Raw genomic sequence first — 21,778 nt, 5'->3', positions numbered from 1 at the left:
AAACATAAATATAAAACAAGTAAGTGGATGGAAATTATCTTGCCCCACAAAACAATGATATTCCTTGTAAAACAATGATATTCCTCATAAAACAATAATCTACTGAAAATACAATGTGTTTAGGAAAAAAACCAGAATCGATCTTTACTATTTCAGCGACAGTGTTAAAATCAGTTAAGAACTTGATTCTCTTTAAAACCCTCTCTCGGCTTCCCTAGTGGCTTAACAGTAAAGAATCTGCCTGCAACTCAGGAGACGGGAGTTTGATCCCTGGGTTGGGTAGATCCCCTGGAGGAGGAATAGGTGACCCACTCCAGTATTCTCGTCTGGGAAACCCCATGGGCAGAGGAGCCTGGCAAGTTACAGTCCATGGGGTCCCAAAAGAGTTGGACATGATTTAGTGACTCTACAACAAACTCCTGAGGCTGCAGTCGAGCTAACATGAGCAGAACCTCTGAAAATAGGGAAGAAGTCTGCCATTCCCTATTTCAACAGCAATAGAAACTGAAGACACATGCCTTGCAGAGGACCTTGATTAGATTCCTAAGGAGGGAGCAGGAGTGGATGGGAAATAAATAATAAAAAATCAGAAAAAGGCAGTGTTGGGGTTCCTAAGATCACGCCCAGGTTTGAGGATTTGTTAGGAGGATACACAGGATTCAGCATATAGTTGAACTCACAGGTATGGTTTATTGCACCAAAAGGATACAAAGTAAAAGCAGCAAAGGAAAAAGGTGCATGAGATGAACATCGGAGGAAACCAGGTGTAAGGTGTTAAGAATTCTTCCTCTTCCGGTGGGGTCACAAAAGATGTGATTAATTACTCCAAGAATTAACACATATGAAAACACACGTGAAATGCTGTCTAGCAGGTATATCCACTGGTGACTCAGTCCTCAGGGTTTTGGTTGGAGCTGGCGATGTAGGTATCCTCTGCCCAGCATGTACCAAAATTCTAGACTCCCAGAAGGAAAGTAGGTGATCAATATAAACCATATTGTTTGCAGAAACTGTTTAGGTACAGTGAACTGCTGTTATCAGTTAGAGAAAGGGGGAAACATTTCTAAAATCCAAGTTACAAGCAGGTTTGTCTTTTTTTTCAAGGACAGTAGTCCTTTTCTGCATGCTGCTGCTAAGTCACTTCAGTTGTGTCGGACTCTGTGCAACCCCATAGACGGCAGCCTACCAGGCTCCCCCGTCCCTGGGATTCTCCAGGCAAGAACACTGGAGTGGGTTGCCATTTCCTTCTCCAATGCGTGCCTGCATGCTAAGTCGCTTCAGTCGTGTCCGACTCTGTGCAACCCTATGGACGGCAGCCCACCAGGCTCCTCTGTCCACAGGATTCTCCAGGCAAGAACACTGGAGTGGGTTGCCATTTCCTTCTCCAATGCATAAAGTGAAAAGTGAAAGTGAAGTTGCTCAGTCGTGTCTGACTCTTAGCGACCCCATGGACTGCAGTCCACCAGGCTCCTCTGTCCATGGGATTTTCCAGGCAAGAGTACTGGAGTGGGGTGCCACTGCCTTCTCCGCCTTTTCTGTATAGGGATATATTAAAAATATTCTTACTTTTTAATTCAAGAATGTCACTTTCAGAACTTTTTTTTAGCAAATAGTATGAAATACAGTAAAGTTATATACACTAAAATGTGCACCATAATATCGTTTACATTAGTAAAAAAAAGGAAAGGAAACAGTGTCCAAAAACTGTGGAATGGTTCAGTAAATGACAGTACAGTAGAATGAAGAAATATTAAATAGCCATTAGATATTTTGAAGACTTTTAGTAACAAAAATGACTATCCTGGGAAGTAAATCAGAATGAAAAAATTACATATACAATAATAACTCAAAAATTGGAGAAATTTTTTTAAAATGGGAGAAATACAGAATGAAAGCTAGAAGGAAATACACTAGAATGTAATCATGATTCATTTCTGGGGGATGGCTTATATAAAATAATTTTTATTTTCTTCAACCTTTTGCTGTGCTGTCAATTTTTAGTTAATGAACATGTATTTACTTTTCTAATTAGAAACTAAGTTATAATAATAACATAATTGTGTTAAAAAGATTTTAGATATAATGGTCGATGGATTCAAAGCAACTTTAGCTAAACTATAAAATATTTAGTATGCATAGTGAATAATATGAATAGAAAGTTAACTAGGGAACTTTTAGCATGGCAAATGACCATTTAAAGTGTATTTTTAAAACTGATGTGCTTCTTTGTTTAACTAGTTAACAAGAAAAGAAAAAAACAGGTAAAGGGAAGAAAGATATAAACACTAAAAAAAGCACTGACTAATTTTTATTGCAAGGAAAAAATGGCTCACAAACTAGCAAAAATACAAAAATAAAAATGTTATTTGCAAAGGATAGAACAAGGATGAATTTTCTAAATAACACTGAATCCCAATTTACATACAATCTGTTAAGCATTACTAACATAAGTCACATAAATTTTCATAGTTTTAAGGAGGATTAGGTAATTACTCTACAAACTTCCAGAGAAGGTGATTTTTTAACATATTTAGTTACAACTCCCCCCCATTTGTTTTAATGCATCTACTCTAGTCACAGAGATACTACTCCACAGAAAGCTATTTTTATACTACCCAGCTTCTTCATCACTGCACTAAGAAAGGAGCACTAAGGAGGGAGAAAACAGACCACTATTGTATCCTCTTATCCCTGGAGAGATGAAATGGTTTGCAGCTCATTTTAAATCACAAAGCAATTCTTTTGTGTACGAATTGGCCCCAGGCGAGGAGGTTGTGCAACTCACTTTCCACATGACCTCCACTTGTGGCTGCTTCCCAATCATGTCAGAACATGAAAACCTTGAAGGCACTCCATGTGGGGCAGTGCTCTCTCTGCCTCTGAAGTGATTCCTGGGCCAAGTTAGAAAAACCAAATTCTGAAGAACCACTGCAATGGAAAGCATACTCAGAAGGAGGGTAAAAAACCCAGAATTTTTCTGGTTAAGAAGGGAAATGTGGTTAACCTAAATTGGTCCTAGAGAGCAAATGGAGGAATCAAGAAGCATTTCTACTGCTTCAGTTCAACTATGCATTTTTGTTTCCGTTATAAAAAAAGAACAGCTCTTTAAATGGTTTGGCTATATTCAGAAATGTAACTGCTTACAAAAATTCTGAAGTGTTTGGGAAGGTGGCGGGGAAAGAGGGCAGATAACAAAGCATTGCTAGAGTCTTGAGTAAAATTTACTAGATAATCAAAGTCAGCAACTGGTGCCCACTAACAGGTGGTTCATCGAAGACTTTGTTGCTACGTCTCTTCTCTTTCCCAGGAAGAAAGATTATACGGGACTTGGAGTAAAAAAAACTTGGGTTCAGATCATGTCACTGTCAAACATGTGTTAACCATTTCCAGACACTATGCTTTCCCGGCATTTGTAATCTCTGAATTTTAGGCTTTTTTCTCTATATTCTTTTCATAGGTGGTTATGCAGAAAGCATAAGCAAACTGTAAAGTGCTAAGCATTTATTATTGTTGTTGCTAGTAGGTCTGCCTGAAATAGAGAAAGTATTTAACAAATGTTCACAAAGTTATTAATAAACTGTAGCAACTACAGTGGACAAATGGTAAGAGTAAATAAGTCAAGAACCTTAAAATCAACAGTAACACTTCACTTAAAACTTAACAGATATTTAACTACAAAACATTAATATCTTATATGGAACTATTAGGTTAGTGCAAGTGTAACTGCAGTTTTGGACCTGAATTTTGAGTCATTATAACTAGGTTCAAACATCTTTATTAATCAAAATAGGAACCATTACAATCAACACAGTTTTGCCAACAAGAAATAAGTTTGTTCCTGTAGCATAAAAATCTGTGCCTTGGGATTCGATGAACTCTTGGAAAGCAATTTCTGCTTTCTGGTTGTGGAAGCGTTTTCCCTGCAAAAAGTTGTCAAGAACATGAAGAAGTGGTAGTTGGTTGGCAAGAGGGCAGGTGAATGTGGCGGATGAGGCAAAACTTTGTGGTCCAATTTGTTCAACTTTTGAAGTGTTGGATGTGTGATATGCAGTCGGCTGCTGTTGTGGAGAAGAACTGGGCCCATTCTGCTGACCAATGCCAGTTGCAGGCGTTGCAGCTTTTCGTGCATCCCATCAATTTGCTGAGCATACTTCTCAGATGTAATGGTGTCTGCAAGATTCAGAAAGTTGTAGTGGATCAGACAGGCAGCAGACCATCAAATAGTGACCATGAACTTTTTTTTTGGTGCAAGTCTGGCTTTGGGAGGTGCTTTGGAGCTTCTTCTCGGCCCAACCACTGAGCTGGTCGTCGCTGGTTGTCATATAAAATCCATTTTTCTTTGCATGTCACAATCCGATCAAGAAATGGTTTGTTGTTGTTGTATAAAATAAGAAAAGATGACACTTCAAAAGAACAATTTTTTTGATTTGCAGTCAGTTCATGAGCCACCCACTTAGGGAGCTTTTCCACCTTTCCAATTTGCTTCAAATGCCGAATGACCATAGAATGGCTGACACAGAGTTCTTTGGCAACTTCTCGTGTAGTTGTAAGGGAATCAGCTTCAGTGACTGCTCTCGGTGGTTGTCAGCTTCTGAAGGCTGGCCACTGCGCTCCTCATCTTCAAAGCTCGTGTCCCCTTTGCAAAGCTTCTTGAACCTCCAATGCACTGTATGTTCATTAGCAGTTCCTGGACCAAATGCGCTGTTGATGCTGCAAATTCTCTCTGCTGCTTTACAACCAAGCCATTTGGAATTCAAATAAGAAAATTGCTAGAATTTGCTTTTTGTCTAACATCATTTCCACAGTCTAAAATAAACATAAAATAAGCAGCAAGTAATAAGTCATTAGCAAAAACATATAAAGCAAGAAATGCGCATTAAAATGATGTATTAGAAGGGTGAGTGAGTGAAAGTTGCTCAGTCGTGTCTGACTCTTTGTGACCCCATGGCCTATATAGCTCATGGAATTCTCCAGGCTAGAATACTGGAGTGGGTAGCCATTCCCTACTCCAGGGGTTTTTCCCAACCCAGGGATCGAACCCAGGTCTCCTGCATTGCAGGCAGATTCTTTACCATCTGAGCCACCAGGGAAGCCCGATATATAACATAATCACATTTATTTAAGAACGTATTCAATAATAGCAAATTTCGACAATGCTAAAACCACAATTAGTTTTGCACCAACCTAATAAACACCTTAGAAATATCCCAGGGGAAAAACAATTCTTCAACTGCCAGAAGCATGCATGCGCACTCAGTCACGTCTAACTCTTTGTGACCCCATGGACTGCAGCCCACCAGGCTCCTCTGTCTATGGAATTTTCCAGGCAAGAATACTGGAGTGGGTTGCCATTTCCTTCTCCAAAACTGCCAGAAGAGGTCACTGCAATCGTCACATGTGGTGGGATCTCAGGTATGGCAGAGGCATGCTCGCAGATCAGGTTTCATTAAGGTACAGGATGAGAGGTTAAGAACTGAGCTCTTAAGTTCAAATCGCCAACTAGCAAGTTGTATGACTATGGGCACACTACTTAATCTTTTCTAAGCCTCAGTTTTCACTGATATAAAATGGGCAGAGCAGTAGTCTCAGCTAGCAGGATTGCTGTGAAGACTTCAAGGAAGACACTCACGAATTACTTACCATAGTGTTAAGTGCTTGCTGTTGTTTAGTCATTAGGTTGTGTCGGACACTGTTCGACCCAGTGGACTGAAGCCTTCCAGGGTCCTCTGTCCATGGGATTTCCCAAGCAAGATTGCTAGAGTGGGTTGCTATTTCCTTCTCCAGGGGATCTTCCCGACCCAGGGCCCAAACCCAGGTCTCCTGCATTGGCAGGAACCACCAGGGATGCCCATTACGTGCTTACCTACCATCATCTGCATCATACTTTATACGAGGCGTCTTTTTATGAGTGGAACCACACCAGGTCCTCCACTTTACAAACTGCTATTTACCCTCAGCCGTGGCAGAGAACTATGGCATGTTTTTGAAAAACACAGCAAATGGGGTCTACAGTGGTTATATATCCCATCCCCACATAGCACTATGCTACTTAGGTGAAGTTAAGATAAGCCTGCCAGGAACTGTGTATCCTGAACCAAATGTTAGCAGATGTTCAAGGTACACTTCTTCATATTTCACTAACCACTCTCTGAGCCATCCAGAATCCCTGGGTTATACTATTAAATCTAAAATTTCATATCCAAGTTGCTCATGCCCTATGTTTCACTTCCAGTAAAATTTATCTTTCTTTTTTTCAAATGGAAATGTCGAAAAGCTTAAGATGTGCATACATGCATATTTTTTCTAATTTGCAGTGAGTGGAATCTTGCTAATGCAGAAAGCTAAAGAAGTTAGAATAATGAAACACTAATAAAGGAGTCCCTTATAATAGCATATAACATGTTAAATGATGGTGGTGGTCAATGAAGCAATTGCTTCACATTCAATATCCTGCTGAAATGAAATAACTGCATTTTAAGGAAATAAAACATAACCCTTTTTGAGATGTCCTGCTAAATGAGTCAAAAAACCTTAATTCTAGATCTATAAAATTAATCAAAATAATCCAACTGTGCAATCACTCTACATCTTATCATAGAGAATCTAATAGCGCAGTAAATTCTAGATCTTGGATATAAAAGACATTCCTCCCTTATGCCCCCAACAGTCACCTTCTTGGGATCACATCTACACTTTTGGGACATGGAAAGCCTCTTCTCCTGAGGAAAGGCTGGGTCCAGCCACCTCACCATGAGCCATGAGCTGCTTCTCCAGCCTGTCTGCCTTATTGACAGTGCTACCTGCCAGCCAGAAGCATCCTGGTGCCTACTGGGCTGCTGCAGACGGAGCAGACTGTGAATCCAGCCAGAGGATAAGAGGTTGTTTTAATTGGCTAAATCTGCTATGTACTAAGCGTATGGCCATGAATTTGTAGCCAAAACACTAATCTAAACACAAAACAAGAATGACATTTTCGCTCAATTCTAGTTCTGCCATGAGGATTTTTAATCTAACGTTTTATAATGAGTACCAAATCCTTACCTTTGCTAAAGTAGAATTTTCATAGTATACTCCTTGTACCAAATCCATAAGAGCACTTGCTATAAGTTCCACAACCTAAAAAACAAGAAAAATAAAATCAGAAGAATTTTAAAAATGTATCCCCATTTTTACCTCAGACTGCCTCAGGAGGCTCAGTTGCAAGGGAGTATTGTGTTTGATAGAAAAAAAAAGGGGGTGTTATGCACAAAAATCCTGGCAAATGGCACTGTCCACCTGGATATTAGAGCTGTGATCCAGTTTTTCCAGTCATAAGTTAAACAAAAAAAATCTTACAAGCATAGCATTTAATGAATATATGTGAAAATCCAGTAATAGCCATATTGAACATAAGTTTAAATTTCAGATAATGAATAAAATCTTAACCCAATTTATTTTCTGAATGTTTGTTTCTGTCAGGTGGATACTTTTTCAATATCCCCATTCTGGGAACCATCACATTGCCAATTTTCATACTTAACACAGAAAGAAAAGCAAAAGCAAAAGAACAGTTAACCTTTCTAATGTGTTCATTCTCTTGCACTAAAAATGTACTGTGGATATATTTGGTATGGGGCCCTTGGGTCGAATGTACTACAACACTGAAAATGTTAATAGAACTGTAATAGTAAAATTGTATTCATCTAACCTGTATCATTTTCAAGGCTTAGACTATTTAAAAAATCAAACAAAATCAAAAGCTTTGAACTTGTTCCAGAATGTAAAACAAGCAGAAAACAGTGAATGGTCTCCTTGGAACTACTCTACAATTTAGAGTTGTTTGCATAAACCATCATAGTTCAAGAGGATAAAATAGTGGTATTTATTATAACGTTCAATGCAGCCATTTCAAACAACAATTCTCAAGGCAACCCTATCTGTTTCTTACCAAGTCTTATTATCTTGTATTTTTAGCTCTCTATGTTATGCAGTCTTATATCAAATTCCCACTCTTGACTTCCTAAAATTTAGCTCAGTTCTGATTGAATTAAAGGATTTTGTTTCAGCTTTTATCATTCTTGTAATTGAAGACATTATTAAGCCAAAGGATACAGACTCAAACAACAAGATACTTCAACCTCAGGTACCTTGGATTTAATAAACATTTTCTAGAGGTAAATGACATTAATTTATAGAAAGGTATGCTTTAAAATTTTAACACATAAGCATTTATCTCCAAATTTATATTTACATTCATCCTGCTTAACACACACAAGGCTGCTGATACGGAAATTTTGCTGATTAAAGGGATATTTTTTTCTAGCTCTGCAGATGGGTTAATTTGTAAGACCTATACAAAGTCTTTTTTTTTTTTTTAATTGCATTGCCCTTAGGTAACCAAATACTTAAGAAATATTGTAGCAATATAAGCTGCAGAGGAACTACAAGGACAATGATCCTACAGTGTTACCAGATGTGTTGAGTTATTTAAGTGGGGAAAAGAGAAAAATGAATGGATTTTTTTTCCCCTGAAGGTATCAGATAAGCTCTGCTCTCAAATCCAGGAGGATAGAGTATCGCCAATAGGTCTATGAAAGACTGTAACTAAATGCACAGCATCAGATTGGATTACAGTTTACACAAGCAACATCCCAAGGTCCCTCTGATGGCTGGACATATAATACAGATCAATCAGTCACTAAGAAATGTTATGGTTTTGAAACAGTTTGAGGTCTGAGATCAGCACTGGTAAAGTGAAGAGGGATTTACAAAAAGAAACTCCAACACTAATTTTAACAGTGGACCTGGTTTTGGATAACCAGAGTTATGTTCCCTTACTTTCTGAAATTCCAGACCAGGAAGAAGCAACAAAAACAATTTATTTTCTGATTCTTTTTTTGTTAATGCAATTAGCAAATATACCTGTATTTACAAATTTATAATTTATAAGTGACCTGTACTTCCAAATGACCTTCCTTGCTTAAGCAGAATATAATATCTCCATTGCCAACAACAGCCATCAAAGAAAAAACTTTGGACTTGCTTGTGTTAACAAGTCCAGGAAGGTAGGAGAGTATAGAAAGCAGGATAGCCTAAGGGAGCTGCTTGTGTCCCAGACAAAAATGACTTATCCAGCACACACTTAAGTATCTTTCCACTGCTTGAAATGTTTACTTTTAAAATTATACCCAAAAGAGATGTGTACCATTCTCCTTTAGAATCACAACTATTTCTAGGAAGATGATAGGGCTATCAGCCCGTATATATGTTAATTAGAACATTTAATGATCCGATCTTTTTTGTTCATTACATGGCTTACTACTATAGGCATTCACCTGTTTAGATGTTTACTGTACTTAAATATAAGAAGGCACCTGCTGGGCTTCTCTGATGGCTCATGGTAACCCATGTCTCCTGCCAATACAGGAGACATGGGTTCAATCCCTGAGCTGGGAAGATCCCAAATGCCATGCAGCAACTAAGCCCATGTGCCACAACTACTGAGCCTGGGCTCTAACCCAGGAGCCACAACTACTGAAGCCCATGCTCCGCAACAAGAGAGGTCACTGACCATGAAGCAGCAAAGACACAGCACTGCCATAAGTAAGTAATTTTTTTAAAAGGCACTTGCTTAATGAGCTCTCCCCTCCACCCCCGACTCCTGCCTCAGATTCTTGAGGAATGATTCATTTAGGCAACCTATCTAAAATTTACAGTAGCAAGGATAATGATAGCCAGAGAAGAACATACAGCCTAACTGCCACACTTTGGTGCTTTAGATAGAAGTGACCCTGAGAAGGATTCAAGGACTTCTGTTCCAAGCCCTGGGGCAGGGTGGTGTGGGGAGGCAAGCAAATACTTTCTATTAGAAAAAGATAGGCTAAAAAGAGCCCTGAAGTTAGCCACCCTCAGAAGCCCAACAGATAAGAGAGCTGTAATGAAATAAAGCAAAACACTACAAGGGAGAAGATCTAAATTTTACTCCAAGGCGTTAACTACCAATTTCATTGTGAGATTTGGGGCAAATCAATTATTTCTCTGAATCTTGGTTTTCCTCAACAATTAAATGGGGGGGGTGGGGGGTTGCAAAACATAATTCCTTGAAGTTTCTTCCAGTTTTAAAATCCTGAGTTTAGAAATGCAAATCCTAGTATTTATAATGAAGAAATTAATTTGAAAACTGCTTTTTTGTAAACTGACATCTTTGCTCATGATATTATTTTTAATCTGTTGTCTTCACATGGACCTTTCCCTCCAACTAAACATTAATGATCACTTTCTTTGTGAAACTTTGTACCCAATCCCTCTTGGTTCTAATATCTGAAATTATAATGAAACTATTTCTATTTTTTAAATCACTTTAAGTCATTTCCACTTTTTAAACTATAATGACTGGTAGCCCACTCCACCAACTGGCAAAGAAGTCCTAGTTGGGTCAATTAAAGGTCACATTGCTAAATTCTGGGGCTTGAAGGGCTCTAATACTAGGAAATAACTCATATATATTGAATTCAGAACAATAACAGGTTTAAGTGCAAAGTTGCAAAAAAACAATAATGGCATAATTGACCATATTGCTTCCTTCCTGGACTCTAATGAGTAAGTATGTAGAGCACTTCGAAGAGAATCTGGAACATAGTCTCAGGGAGTGTACAATATAAGTCTTAGACAGATGAAAGGCACAGCATGGAAACCAAGATTAAAATGTGTCCAGATATTTGGGAAGAAAGTGGGTTTTAATTCAACTGAACACATGAAAAGACTATTTTAACCAAAATCAGAGGTCTCTGTAACACTGACTTACAGTTTTTTGAATCATTATTTCAGATTATATGACTGTCATCATCAATATTATAAAGTTTACTTTATAATAAACTTTAGAGAGTTTATTACTGCCTACAGAGTAATCAAATAGGAAACATGTTTCTTCATTTCTACATTTCTAGAGGTTGTGAGAATAGCAGAATAGCTTACCTGTACAGGCAGATGCAAAAATGCTTTTTGCACAAAAATGATCTGTGTCATGTGTTTAAGTCTGACTCTACAGCAATGTCATACACTATCTCCCAATCTTCTAAGTAACACCTTAGATTTCAGTGAGCCAGAAGACGGAACCACTCACAATGTCAGTGTTATGAGCGGGTTTCTCCTGCCACCTTGCTTTTGGCTACCAAGGAGAAGGCTGCATAGGAAATGAAGTGGACATCAAATTGCTGTTCTCAAGTAAAATGTTGATCTTTTCCCATTTTAATCACTATTCTCTCACCGAAGATTAAAGATTAGGTAATTTTTAGATGCAGCTGAACCTTGGCACAATTACAGATCCGATATAACTGATCTTTGGAATGGCTTTGTTAAATGGTTAATTCACAGGACAAATTTTACCAGTTGCAGGGGAATATGTAATTGCTTCATTCTTTATCTTTTGGAGAGGGTAACCACAATTCAACAATTTTTTCAACTGAAAAACTAAAGTGTTGTGATTATTATGCCCTGAGCTGTAATAAAATTGTCATCTTAAAAATTAGAAATTGAGAGAAGTAGGAGGTGGTAATGACCAAAAAACATCCTCACTCACCGCTATACAAAGATGTCAGTAACATATTCTTAAGGAAAAGAAAAAGAAAAGCTGGTTACAAAACAGAATAACATGACAGGTATTCTTTTTTAAAAAAATCAGCTCAATCAATATTTATGTATGCCGAGAAAAGTCTGATACAACAAAATATTAATAATAATATAATCTGTAAATGGTAAGATTCTAGATGTTTTTAATTAAAATTTTTTCAACGTTTCCAGTTTGCTTAAATTTATAATCACTTAACTATATAGTGAATTACATATTCTCCCCCCTTTATATATTTGTCTTCATAATCAGATACAACAGAAAACCTACTTCTAAGGCAGCGGGACAGGAGGAGGCATATCCTGTTTTAGCCTCAGAAAGGTTTCAAGCTAAGCTGTGTCCACACACTGATTTATGGAATATAGCAACTGAAAGTCCCTGTATTAGCAAAAATAAGATCAGTAACTGGTGATAAGCATTCTTTGCAGACAACTTGTGCCCTTCTCAATAAATGTGATTCAGGAGTACTGTCAGTTAGCATTTGACAGATGGAACAGGCTCAACAGAGTTGTAGATGTTTCACTAGTAAACCAGACCACTTTGGTTTGAGCAAAGGAGTGCCTATCCTAAATTTAAAGTAAAATGCAACCAAATCTTTAGAAAAATGTTAATTTAAACTGATGTGGCTCAAATGAAACTTAAGCCATCATAAGCTATCTGAGTTGATGTAAGAAGGTGGTATAATTGTATTTTAATTCACTTTAAAAAGGTCACTATGTACTTAATCTGCTTGGTATATTAAAACTGTGGAGACTATTTATAATAGTCTTATAATCTATTTATAATCTTTATAGCTTATAAAGATTTTATAATCTTTCAAAAACTTGCACTGGGAAGGTTTTTTAATGATTATTTTTTTACTACAGTGTGGAATGACAGGACAACATATGATCCATCATGCTATCTGGGAAGCAAATGAACACACAGCCCCTCGGCCTTTAGTACTCTTAACAGCTGCTAGCAAAGGAAACAGTCATGTGTGTGCATGCATCTGCCGTGCTCATGGCATTAATTATGCACAAATTTATTGCATTCCTCCCCCAGCCCCCAGGAACAAATAGCAAAGCATGAAGCGGCAGCAAAGGTAAAACACCCTTGAGGGAGAATTAATTCTCATATACATCTTGGGAGGAACAAAAGATGGACTCGGTGTAAATATGTCCTTTTCAAAGAGCTTTGGCATTTGAAGGGATATCGTCAAGAATTTTTTTTTAAGCCACAGAAATTATATTGTCAGTGAAAACATTTTACAGAAAAATATTTTTATAGGTAAAGGATGCCAAATAGGCTGCTAATGGTAATCAGAGCCATTAGCTTCACACTTCCATTCCTCTTCATTCAAATGGAACACAAAGTATTTGAGAGATGCTTTTAAAGATGGAGATTTACTTATATCACCGAGGTAAGGTACAGGAGGACTGGTAAAGGATGAACGCTCTCCCATAGAGGCCAGTAATATCTAACATTTGTAAAGCACTTCATCATTTACAAACTGGGTGTAAACAAACTATCTGGTTCCAGGTGGATTCAGTCCTCAGTACCCGGCCAGAGCTTCCAGGCTGGCAGCCTCAGTGGAGAAGCAATCTCTGAGAACATGGGGATCTGCAGCAGTGGCCAAAGAAAGGGTGAATCTGCTCACTCACCACCTGGGCACAAACCACCCAGATGAGCCCTAATCTGTATGCTGATTAGTATAAATGAGTGGCTTTAACAAGCCGTTGATGAAGTCTACGAGAGTATGGCTCTCTCCACTCCTTCCTACCAGACAAGGACCAGGTCTAATGAAGACAATGATAAAAAGTCTGTTGCAGCAAACACACCACTAACTCACAGGAGTTCTGGAAGATGCTTCTAACTCGGCTTTTTGAAGGGAGTCTTTTCAATGCTGCCAAATGTGTAAGGCCGTGCTTATTTGTGGGAGGGATGGCAATCTGTTCGAGTGAGCTGGAAGTTCTTTCTGGCTAAGGGGGAAGAGCAGAGAGAAATGGCACTACCAGTAGGACAGGTGCAGCAAAAACTAAGCAAATTGATAATCTTAATTTTTAATTTAGAACAGCTGATACATTGGTTTATAAACTCTAACTACTGGTAACATTTGTCAAAAGGGTTCATGAAAATTCAGTGAACTACAGAAAAGTATAAAATCACAGCTGATAAAACAAACAGTCCACAAGTTCAGGAAAACGGCTTGCATGTAAAGTTTGAAATTTAATATTACATTGGCTAGTGCACTCATTTCAAAAACATGTGTTAGCCTACTATGTACCTGGCACGGTATTAATGAGAGAAGTGATAGCCATACAGAGATGAAACCCATTTATTTGTCTTCGATCACCTAGAAGGATAATACACAGATGAGCTGCATGACCTTGGGCCAGTGCATCACTTCTTTTTTTTTTTTTTTTTTTTTTTATTAGTTGGAGGCTAATTACTTCTTAGGGGCTCAGTTTGCTTATCTAGGTAAGAGGTAACTGTATCAGCAGTAAGCCCCAAGATCAGAAATACCTAAATGTGCACCTAAACTGCACATTTGTAAGGAATGTCAATTATAATGTGCAACTCTACGTGTGTTAGTCACTCGGTTGTGTCCGACTCTTTGTGACCCCATGGACTGAATCCCACCAGTCTCCTCTGTCCATGGGATTTTCTTGGCAAGAATACTGGAGTGGGTTGCCATTCCCTTCTCCAGGTGATCTTCCTGACCCAGGGATTGAACCCGGGTCTCCGGCATCGCAGGCAGTTTCCTTACTGAGCCACCAGCGAGGCCCGTGCAATTGCAAGTTATAGCCAATTAGCCCAAAATGTGGATTTCTTTTATTAGCAATATAAAAGTAATCCAAAAGTTGCTTACTTTTTGCATGAGGGTGTATGACTGGCTGTGTTTGTCATTGAGCAGTGACAAATATCATTTATTTAAACAATCATTAGGTTCCTGAAAAAGTGGCGGGTAATTTAAAATGCTGACATCAAGATCAAACTTTTCAGAAGAGATAACGAAAAAGGAGATGCTTTTGAATATTCATTGGAAGGACTGATGCTGAAGCCGAAGCTCCAATACTTTGTCCACCTATTGCAAAGAGTCTATTCATTAGAAAAGACTCTGATGCCAGGAAAGACTGAGGGCAGGAAGAGAAGGGGGTGATAGAGGATGAGATGGCTGGACAGCATCATTGACTCAGTGGACATGAGTTTGAGCAAACTCCAGGAGATAATGAGGACAGGGAAGCCTGGTGTGCTGCAGCCCATGTGGTCGCAAAGAGTCAGACACGACTGAGCGACTAACAACAACAACAAACCTTGTTATGACTGGACTTTCTCTGAAGAAAATAATGTCTGCCATTTCAGTGATCTGCACACTTTTCCCATGTGGCCAATAAGCTACATTTTGCTTTCACTGCTTCTTCATTTGAGGGCCCTCTCAGTGATGTTAAGTGATGTTTTCCAAGTATGACTTTACTGAAAAGTTAATTCCACTTTTGAGAAGTTCACAGTGTGAATCTTCAGAACACTAGAATCATAATCGAGTATTTCATGCAACTGAAAGGATGCTGCTGGCTAGGACACCGCCCAGTAATACTGGGTTTCAAAATTTTTAAATGGTAACCCAGAGTAAAAACTGTATTTTACATCATGACACAGTACATGCATACATGCATATGTATAAATATGAATGAAAAGTTTTATAAAACAAAGGTTTCATTATTCCTATTTTCTTTTGTATTTCATTAAAAAAGGTGTTAATAGTGACTTACTAAAAAAAAAAAAAAAAAAAATAGTGACTTACTAAATCGATTTCACCACCCACCAAAAAACAGGATGTGACCTGTGGTTTGAACCATCATCTCACATCATGCTGATATGTCATGCACAGCTCATGGCTTGTCATATATGACTCATTCTTTGATATGTGGCTTGAATCATTATGTCATGCTGATAAATGTCATGTATAGCTAATACCTTAGCCATCTTTAAAAAATTTTTTAACTTATTATTAATTAATTATTGCTGCATGGGCTTTTCTCTGGTTGCAGTGAGTGGGGGCTACTCTTCATCGTGGTGCAGATTTCTCGTTGCGGTGGCTTTTCTCGTTGTAGCGCGCGGGCTCTAGGATGTGCAGGCTTCAGTAGCTGTGGCTCCGGGGCACTGCAGCACAGGTCCAACAGCAGGCTCAGCTGTCCCGCAGCGTGTGGGACCTTCCCGGATCAGGGACGGAGCCCACGTGCCCTGCGTTGGCAGGAAGAGTCTCTACCACTGAGCCACCAGGGCAGCCCCTTGGTTAGCCAAGTTAATTGCAAAATCCCCAGATTTTTGACACGCAGCTTAAACATTGCTATTCTGAAACATATTTGTAATGGTGTCAATTTCTTTATCACTTTATACCAAAAACAAGTAAATCAACTGAGTGTAAACAAAGGCAGGATAAAACAAAATCATTCTTGGGTTCTATAGGATATATTCCGTTAGGGTACACCTCAGTCTTGTTGGTTTATATTACTGATGTTGACTATTAGCTGTAATTGTATTAGATTCATGAAAACAAATTGGCTTAGACCACATTTGGGCAAAGAGTTTAAAACTTCGGCATTTTTCTGGGATTCACATATACACCTTGCAAATTCCAGGGACACCATGCCCTATTGGGTAACACAATTCACCTTTCAGCACAATCAGTTCCTGTTCAAACTGGGCCATACTGAGAGGCAGATGTTTGTAATTTAGAGACATTCCCAAGGTCTGCACTTCAAAGCAGTCACAGAAATAAAAGCATGGCTCATGTGTGTTAAAAATCCATGCATCAAACTGTAATTGTACTTCTTCCAAATACCTTCACAGTTCTTCAAAATCTGTGATTTAATGAAATTCTAAAAATAATGGGCCCTACTAATACCGCATTCTAGGAAATTAAGACAATCCATTTTTCCCTCCTTTAAAAAAATTAGGTAGTAGAGAATTGAGACTAGCTGCATTGTTCCCTTGAATCAAATGATGAATACCCTTGGGTTAGAAATTCTCTAATTTATAAAGATATACAATTGACTTTTAAACTGATATCTCTGTCTCTAATGCTTAGCACACGAACATAAAAATTTTTGTTGAATTATCAATACTACTCTAATGTGTGAATTCACTGTATAAATCTTAACTATTTCAAAGTAAATTTGCACAATTACCACTCTGTTCAATTGCTGTTTTCATTTGTATACCACCTTATGGCTTAAACTACTTGAAAAAAATGAAGCTTCTCATCACAAAATATAAGTTTCTCATCACAAATCAGCCATAAAGATGAGTTCATAAATTTGGGGTATTACTTTAGATTGCTGAAATATGCGTGTCCAATCTTAAGATCTCTGATAGTTACAAAACATTTTGATTTCTCTATTACACCTCCAATTTTATTAAAATTTTTGTTGATTGCTTTTCTTTATATTGAATGTCTTTTTCAGAATCTGGTTGTATGTTGTAGCTTTTGATATTTTCCCACAACACTCAGAACTACAGAATGTTGGAACCGGTAAGGAGGCCGGGGATGGAAACAATGCTGCTTTTATTTTATAGATGAGGAAACTAAGAAAACAAGTTGCCTTTGCTTAGTAGTTGTTACTCTAAAATGTTTTATAAAGCCTTATTGATATTTCTATTGAAATGTTTATTTAAAAACCACTAATTGCTTAAGATATTATAAATTCCAATATCTCTAACTGCAAAATTTCTCGCAAAAAAGCTATCATGGTTCTTTCTTTGTTTTCTTCTTCAGTTAAGCATGAGGATTTCAAAGCTGGATTGCCTGGATTTAGACAGCAGCTCTACCATTTATTAGCACTGTTATCGCAAGGAAATTAGCTCTTTCCTTTGTCTCGGGAGAGGTTATATAGGTTAATATACAAAAATCACAATAGTGTCTACTACATAGTAAATACTCAAAAGTATAAGCTGCTATTTTTTTAATGTCTGGTGGTAATTTTAATAACTATTATATAGTCTACCTTATGAAGTTTCTAATTTCATTTCCAAAATGGTGTATTAAGACATTAGATAAACAATCTGGAGAAAACGGTTTCACCTGGAATTCTGAGAGATAAAATGAGTTGTCCAACGTTAAATGACTAATTTTTTTAAAAAAAGGTAGAGATAGGAACTAGGTCTACACACTTCAACATCAGGGCTATTTCCATGTCTCTTTGTAGCTTTATCTGACATCACTAAGGAATATAAAATAGATAAATGCTATAAAGCTTAACATATTATGAAAATGTAAATAATCCACAAGAGCGTAGCTGCTTAGCAATAAAGTAGTTAATCTGATATTCTAAATAGGAAAACTGTCCTTCAAAAACTAAAGATTAGACAGACACACATAGCATAGTTTTAGTGTTTACTGATATCTGACTTGAACAAAGAACAAAGACAATTAAACCACATGAATAACAACAAACAACTCAACGTATTTTTCAAAATTCTTAAAAAGAAAGTTCCTTGGCACAACTATACTTTCCAACAACCCACTTTAATGTTTTCACAATTTACAATATCAGAAATGACCTCAGGGTCAGGCATTTGTCAGTTAATGACCTGTTGGGCTAATGGCCTTCAGCTTTGCCTTGGGCACACAAGTCCTCCAGTAGGTCATTAGCTGCCAGAAAAGGGCTCTTCCCAATCACTATTGCTAAATAAATAAAATTTGCTTCTGGGTTAAGGCCCTGTAAGCCAACTTGGGCTTACAGTGAATTTTTTCGTTGAGTATTTACAACTCAGAAGAAAATGATGGAAATGCTAAAACCAAAGTTATATCACTATAATTAATGAAAAGTAGTCACATGGATCCTTTTGGATGCTCTTAAATTTTCTTTTGCTTATGCTATCCAAATTCAGTATTAATTTAATAGAGCAGGCACCAGATTACAACTGTAATACATTTAAAATTTTTATCTATAAGTAAATTTTTTGGAGCTCAAACTACATTTTCCCAAAATATAAGGTTATAAATGATGGCTCGGTTTCCAGGGCAACCCACAAAAGCTTATTTAGTCGATAATATTAGAAATACCTTATACCTGTAACCAAAAAATTGGATAGAAAACTACAATCTTACAATACCTGCAACTAAACAAACAGAAAAACAAAACTAAATAGGAAATATTTTAAAATGATCTTTAAATGCTGACAGTTACAGGGAAATTTGGTTCAATAAGAGAATGAGGATAGATCCACTGGTTCTTTCCTATGCCTATTTCATTTCTATTATAATTTTCCTTTTATATACCAAGTTTTAGCTCTTCAACTCCAAGTAAACTTTGTTGGTTTATTTTTCCTCTTAAAAAAAGTAAAGAGAAGGCCAAAAGGTGGATGACAATTTTTCTGAAATAACAGGTAAAAGGAGAATGAAAAACTGAAGGAAAACAATTAAAGAGGATGTTTATACATTCTGGAGACTGCCTAAGGTGAAATGAACTGAGTAATGAATAGTAAGAGACAAAGAAAGGGGCATTGTGTACAAGCCACTGGGTGAAGAAAGGATGGGTAGAGAAGAGACCAGGGTCACGTGGCTGAGGATGAAGAGGAAGGAATCAGCTGTTTATCTGCCCAGTACTTTGTATACTCTGAACTCAGGAAGTCCCTTGAGTAAAATCAATAGAAAGGCCAAATTAGAATACTGAATAACTCAAGCCGGAAAATACTTTTCTTTCCTCTCTCTGGCTTTGGAGAAACAGCAACTTATGCCAGTGAAATTGGTGAGGAAAAAGTAGATTTAATTAACATTACTTCTAGAAAATGGGTAAAGGGGGATTACAAAAATTAAGATTGCTGAAGTGTACACAATAAGATTGCCATAATCAGTATATTTCTACCTCTCATGGCCAACCATGGTTCAACTCTATCCATTTCAGAGGGTGTATTTTTGCAGAAAACAGGCTTTAAAAAAAACTTTCTTTAAATGCCAAGCATATGGAAGAAATGCTTCTCTTGCTCTTTTTTCTCCTCTTCAGGTTTCTGACATAGACAATTTAGAGAAGTATCCATTTTACATAATGACATTTGACCTTCCTACCCCCAAAAGACATTTCATTTCATTGTTTTTTGGCACCAAAAGGGTAAATTTCAAGGTTTTAATAAGATAATAAATTTTAAAAGAACATAATATTTTGTCTTCTTACTTCTAGTACACATCTCAAACATGTATTACTTTTATTTTAAATGCAAGGAAGCAGATTCAGAATATAAATATAGTGTCTGCTTAGTACTTGGCTATGTTAGCATCATATGATAAGAAAAAACTGGAAAATTATTCTGAGAATTTTGAAATTGTGATTTTATAATGGAATTCTGACTTTTCTAAGTGATATGAAGATAGTTTCCTTTATCATTACAATGTATGACACCCCCCTTAGGTTCTGTGCATATTTATTCTAGTCATGAAAATCTACACTTGAGTGGGTTATATGAAGAAACGAATATTAATCCTGGGGGTCAAACTACAGAGAATGAAAACAATTAATTCAATAATTTCCACAAGTAAAATACTGATGACAAGACTGTAAACACACAAGGTCACAATAATCCCTATTCTAAATGAATATGACAGAGAAAAACTTAAATTTCATATGACATAGCGTGTTTTTAGATTTCACTTTTCAATATGAATTTGTAAGTAAAATTAATATAACAGATAAGAAAAACATCAAATAACCAACAGCAGCTGCTTTATTAAAATATATAGATGGTACAAAAGGAGATTTATATGCATAAATTGAGCATATTTATACAACTAAATTCCTTTCTTGTAAACAACATATTTATGCCTTTAGGAAAACAAAGTTAACATAAGGAAATACATCAGCTATGTAAGGAGTACATCTGTGCCACTGGTTATTTAGAAATATAAATCACTAATGCTTAATAGAATGATTCCCAGGAGTGATATCGTGATGATGTTCAGGGTGCTTAGACAAGACCCAGGCTAACTCTCAGATGTCTAAGGATAGGTCCATTAAATGAAAATCACTACAAAGGTTAAAAATAATAATATGGTGAATTAAATTTTTTAAATACTAGGGTTATTACTGTACATATAAAATAAAACTTTTTTTAAAAAATATGACAAGTGGTAATGTGCACTGTCTTATATTCACTGTGGCTTAATCCTAAAATACAAATCTAGTCCACAAATAAATACAGGGAACCAGGGAAAAACTGTTAACGGTCATCCAGATTTCTAAATTATAGTGCTTTTCCATGTCATGATTTTCCCCCAATTATCTAGCATGTTTCGTTGATAGCCTGATGCTCAAACATTAAAATTTTAGATTCTGGCATGACCCCATCATTTCAGCACTCAATGATGTTTTACATGAATACAATATAGAGCAATTTATTTCAATGGAGTGAGAGAATTTATGGCTTAAAAAGAGGTATTCTGAGGTCTCTTAGTTCACGGTCTTTATATAGTGAAGTACTAAAATAAAAAGTTGCCCTTAGGTTCCATAACTGAAAATGAATGAAAATTCAAGCATTAATTTTTAAATTCACTACTGAATTCAAAATCTTGTTAATTCACACTTATGTGACTATAGCTATAATAGTAAGACAATTACCAGAGGATTAATATACCAATTTCTATACTTAGAGATATTTAAAAATCTAAGTGTTACCTAAGGCAATTACCTTGAAGACCCCTAATATCTTCAGGGAAAAGCCAAAGAGAGAATAATTGACTTTGCTAATTTTACCCTTGGCAATTATAAAAGAGCTCTGAATTTCATATGACTGCAGAATACTTCATCTAATGGTCTACCCCAGGAGAAGTACAATGACAAACATATAACATAGAAATTCAGATAAGAATTCAGTAGCAAAAGAAAGTGGGAAGTTGGTAGAATAAGTGAGTTATAAAAAATTAAAAGTTGCTACAAATATGCTAACTTTAATTACCAAGTTAAATATATACTCTCAAAGAAAAAGCAGGCTGTTAACTGTGAAAAAATAGAATACTATACACAGCATTTCTGTGTTATGTTCTGCCTGTCCCCTTATTGCTGAGGTCTCTGTTTATGTTGCCAATGCAACATAATTTTCTTTCTTATTAAAGAAAGTTAAAATGCCAAACAGACATCAAACTTTGCTAAGACATTATCATATGTAGAGAAATCTTACTTATCATCACCTTTTCCTCCC

The 21,778-nt window shown here is 36.8% G+C and overlaps 1 protein-coding gene across 2 annotated transcripts in view; it reads right to left on the bottom strand.

Moving 5' to 3' along the window:
* Window positions 1-21,778, bottom strand: part of PDSS2 (decaprenyl diphosphate synthase subunit 2) — a 251,015-nt gene that overhangs the window by 69,393 nt on the left and 159,844 nt on the right. For both annotated transcript variants that reach the window (XM_065911355.1, XM_065911356.1), the window contains one exon: window positions 7,042-7,116. In XM_065911355.1, the coding sequence (XP_065767427.1) occupies window positions 7,042-7,116 (75 nt within the window). The remainder of the gene's footprint in view (window positions 1-7,041; window positions 7,117-21,778) is intronic.

This window comes from Muntiacus reevesi, chromosome 19 (genome assembly GCF_963930625.1).
Source record: "Muntiacus reevesi chromosome 19, mMunRee1.1, whole genome shotgun sequence".
Lineage (NCBI taxonomy): Eukaryota > Metazoa > Chordata > Mammalia > Artiodactyla > Cervidae > Muntiacus > Muntiacus reevesi.
The sequence above is the reverse complement of the archived record's forward strand: the minus strand, read 5'-3'. Positions and strand labels throughout refer to the sequence as shown.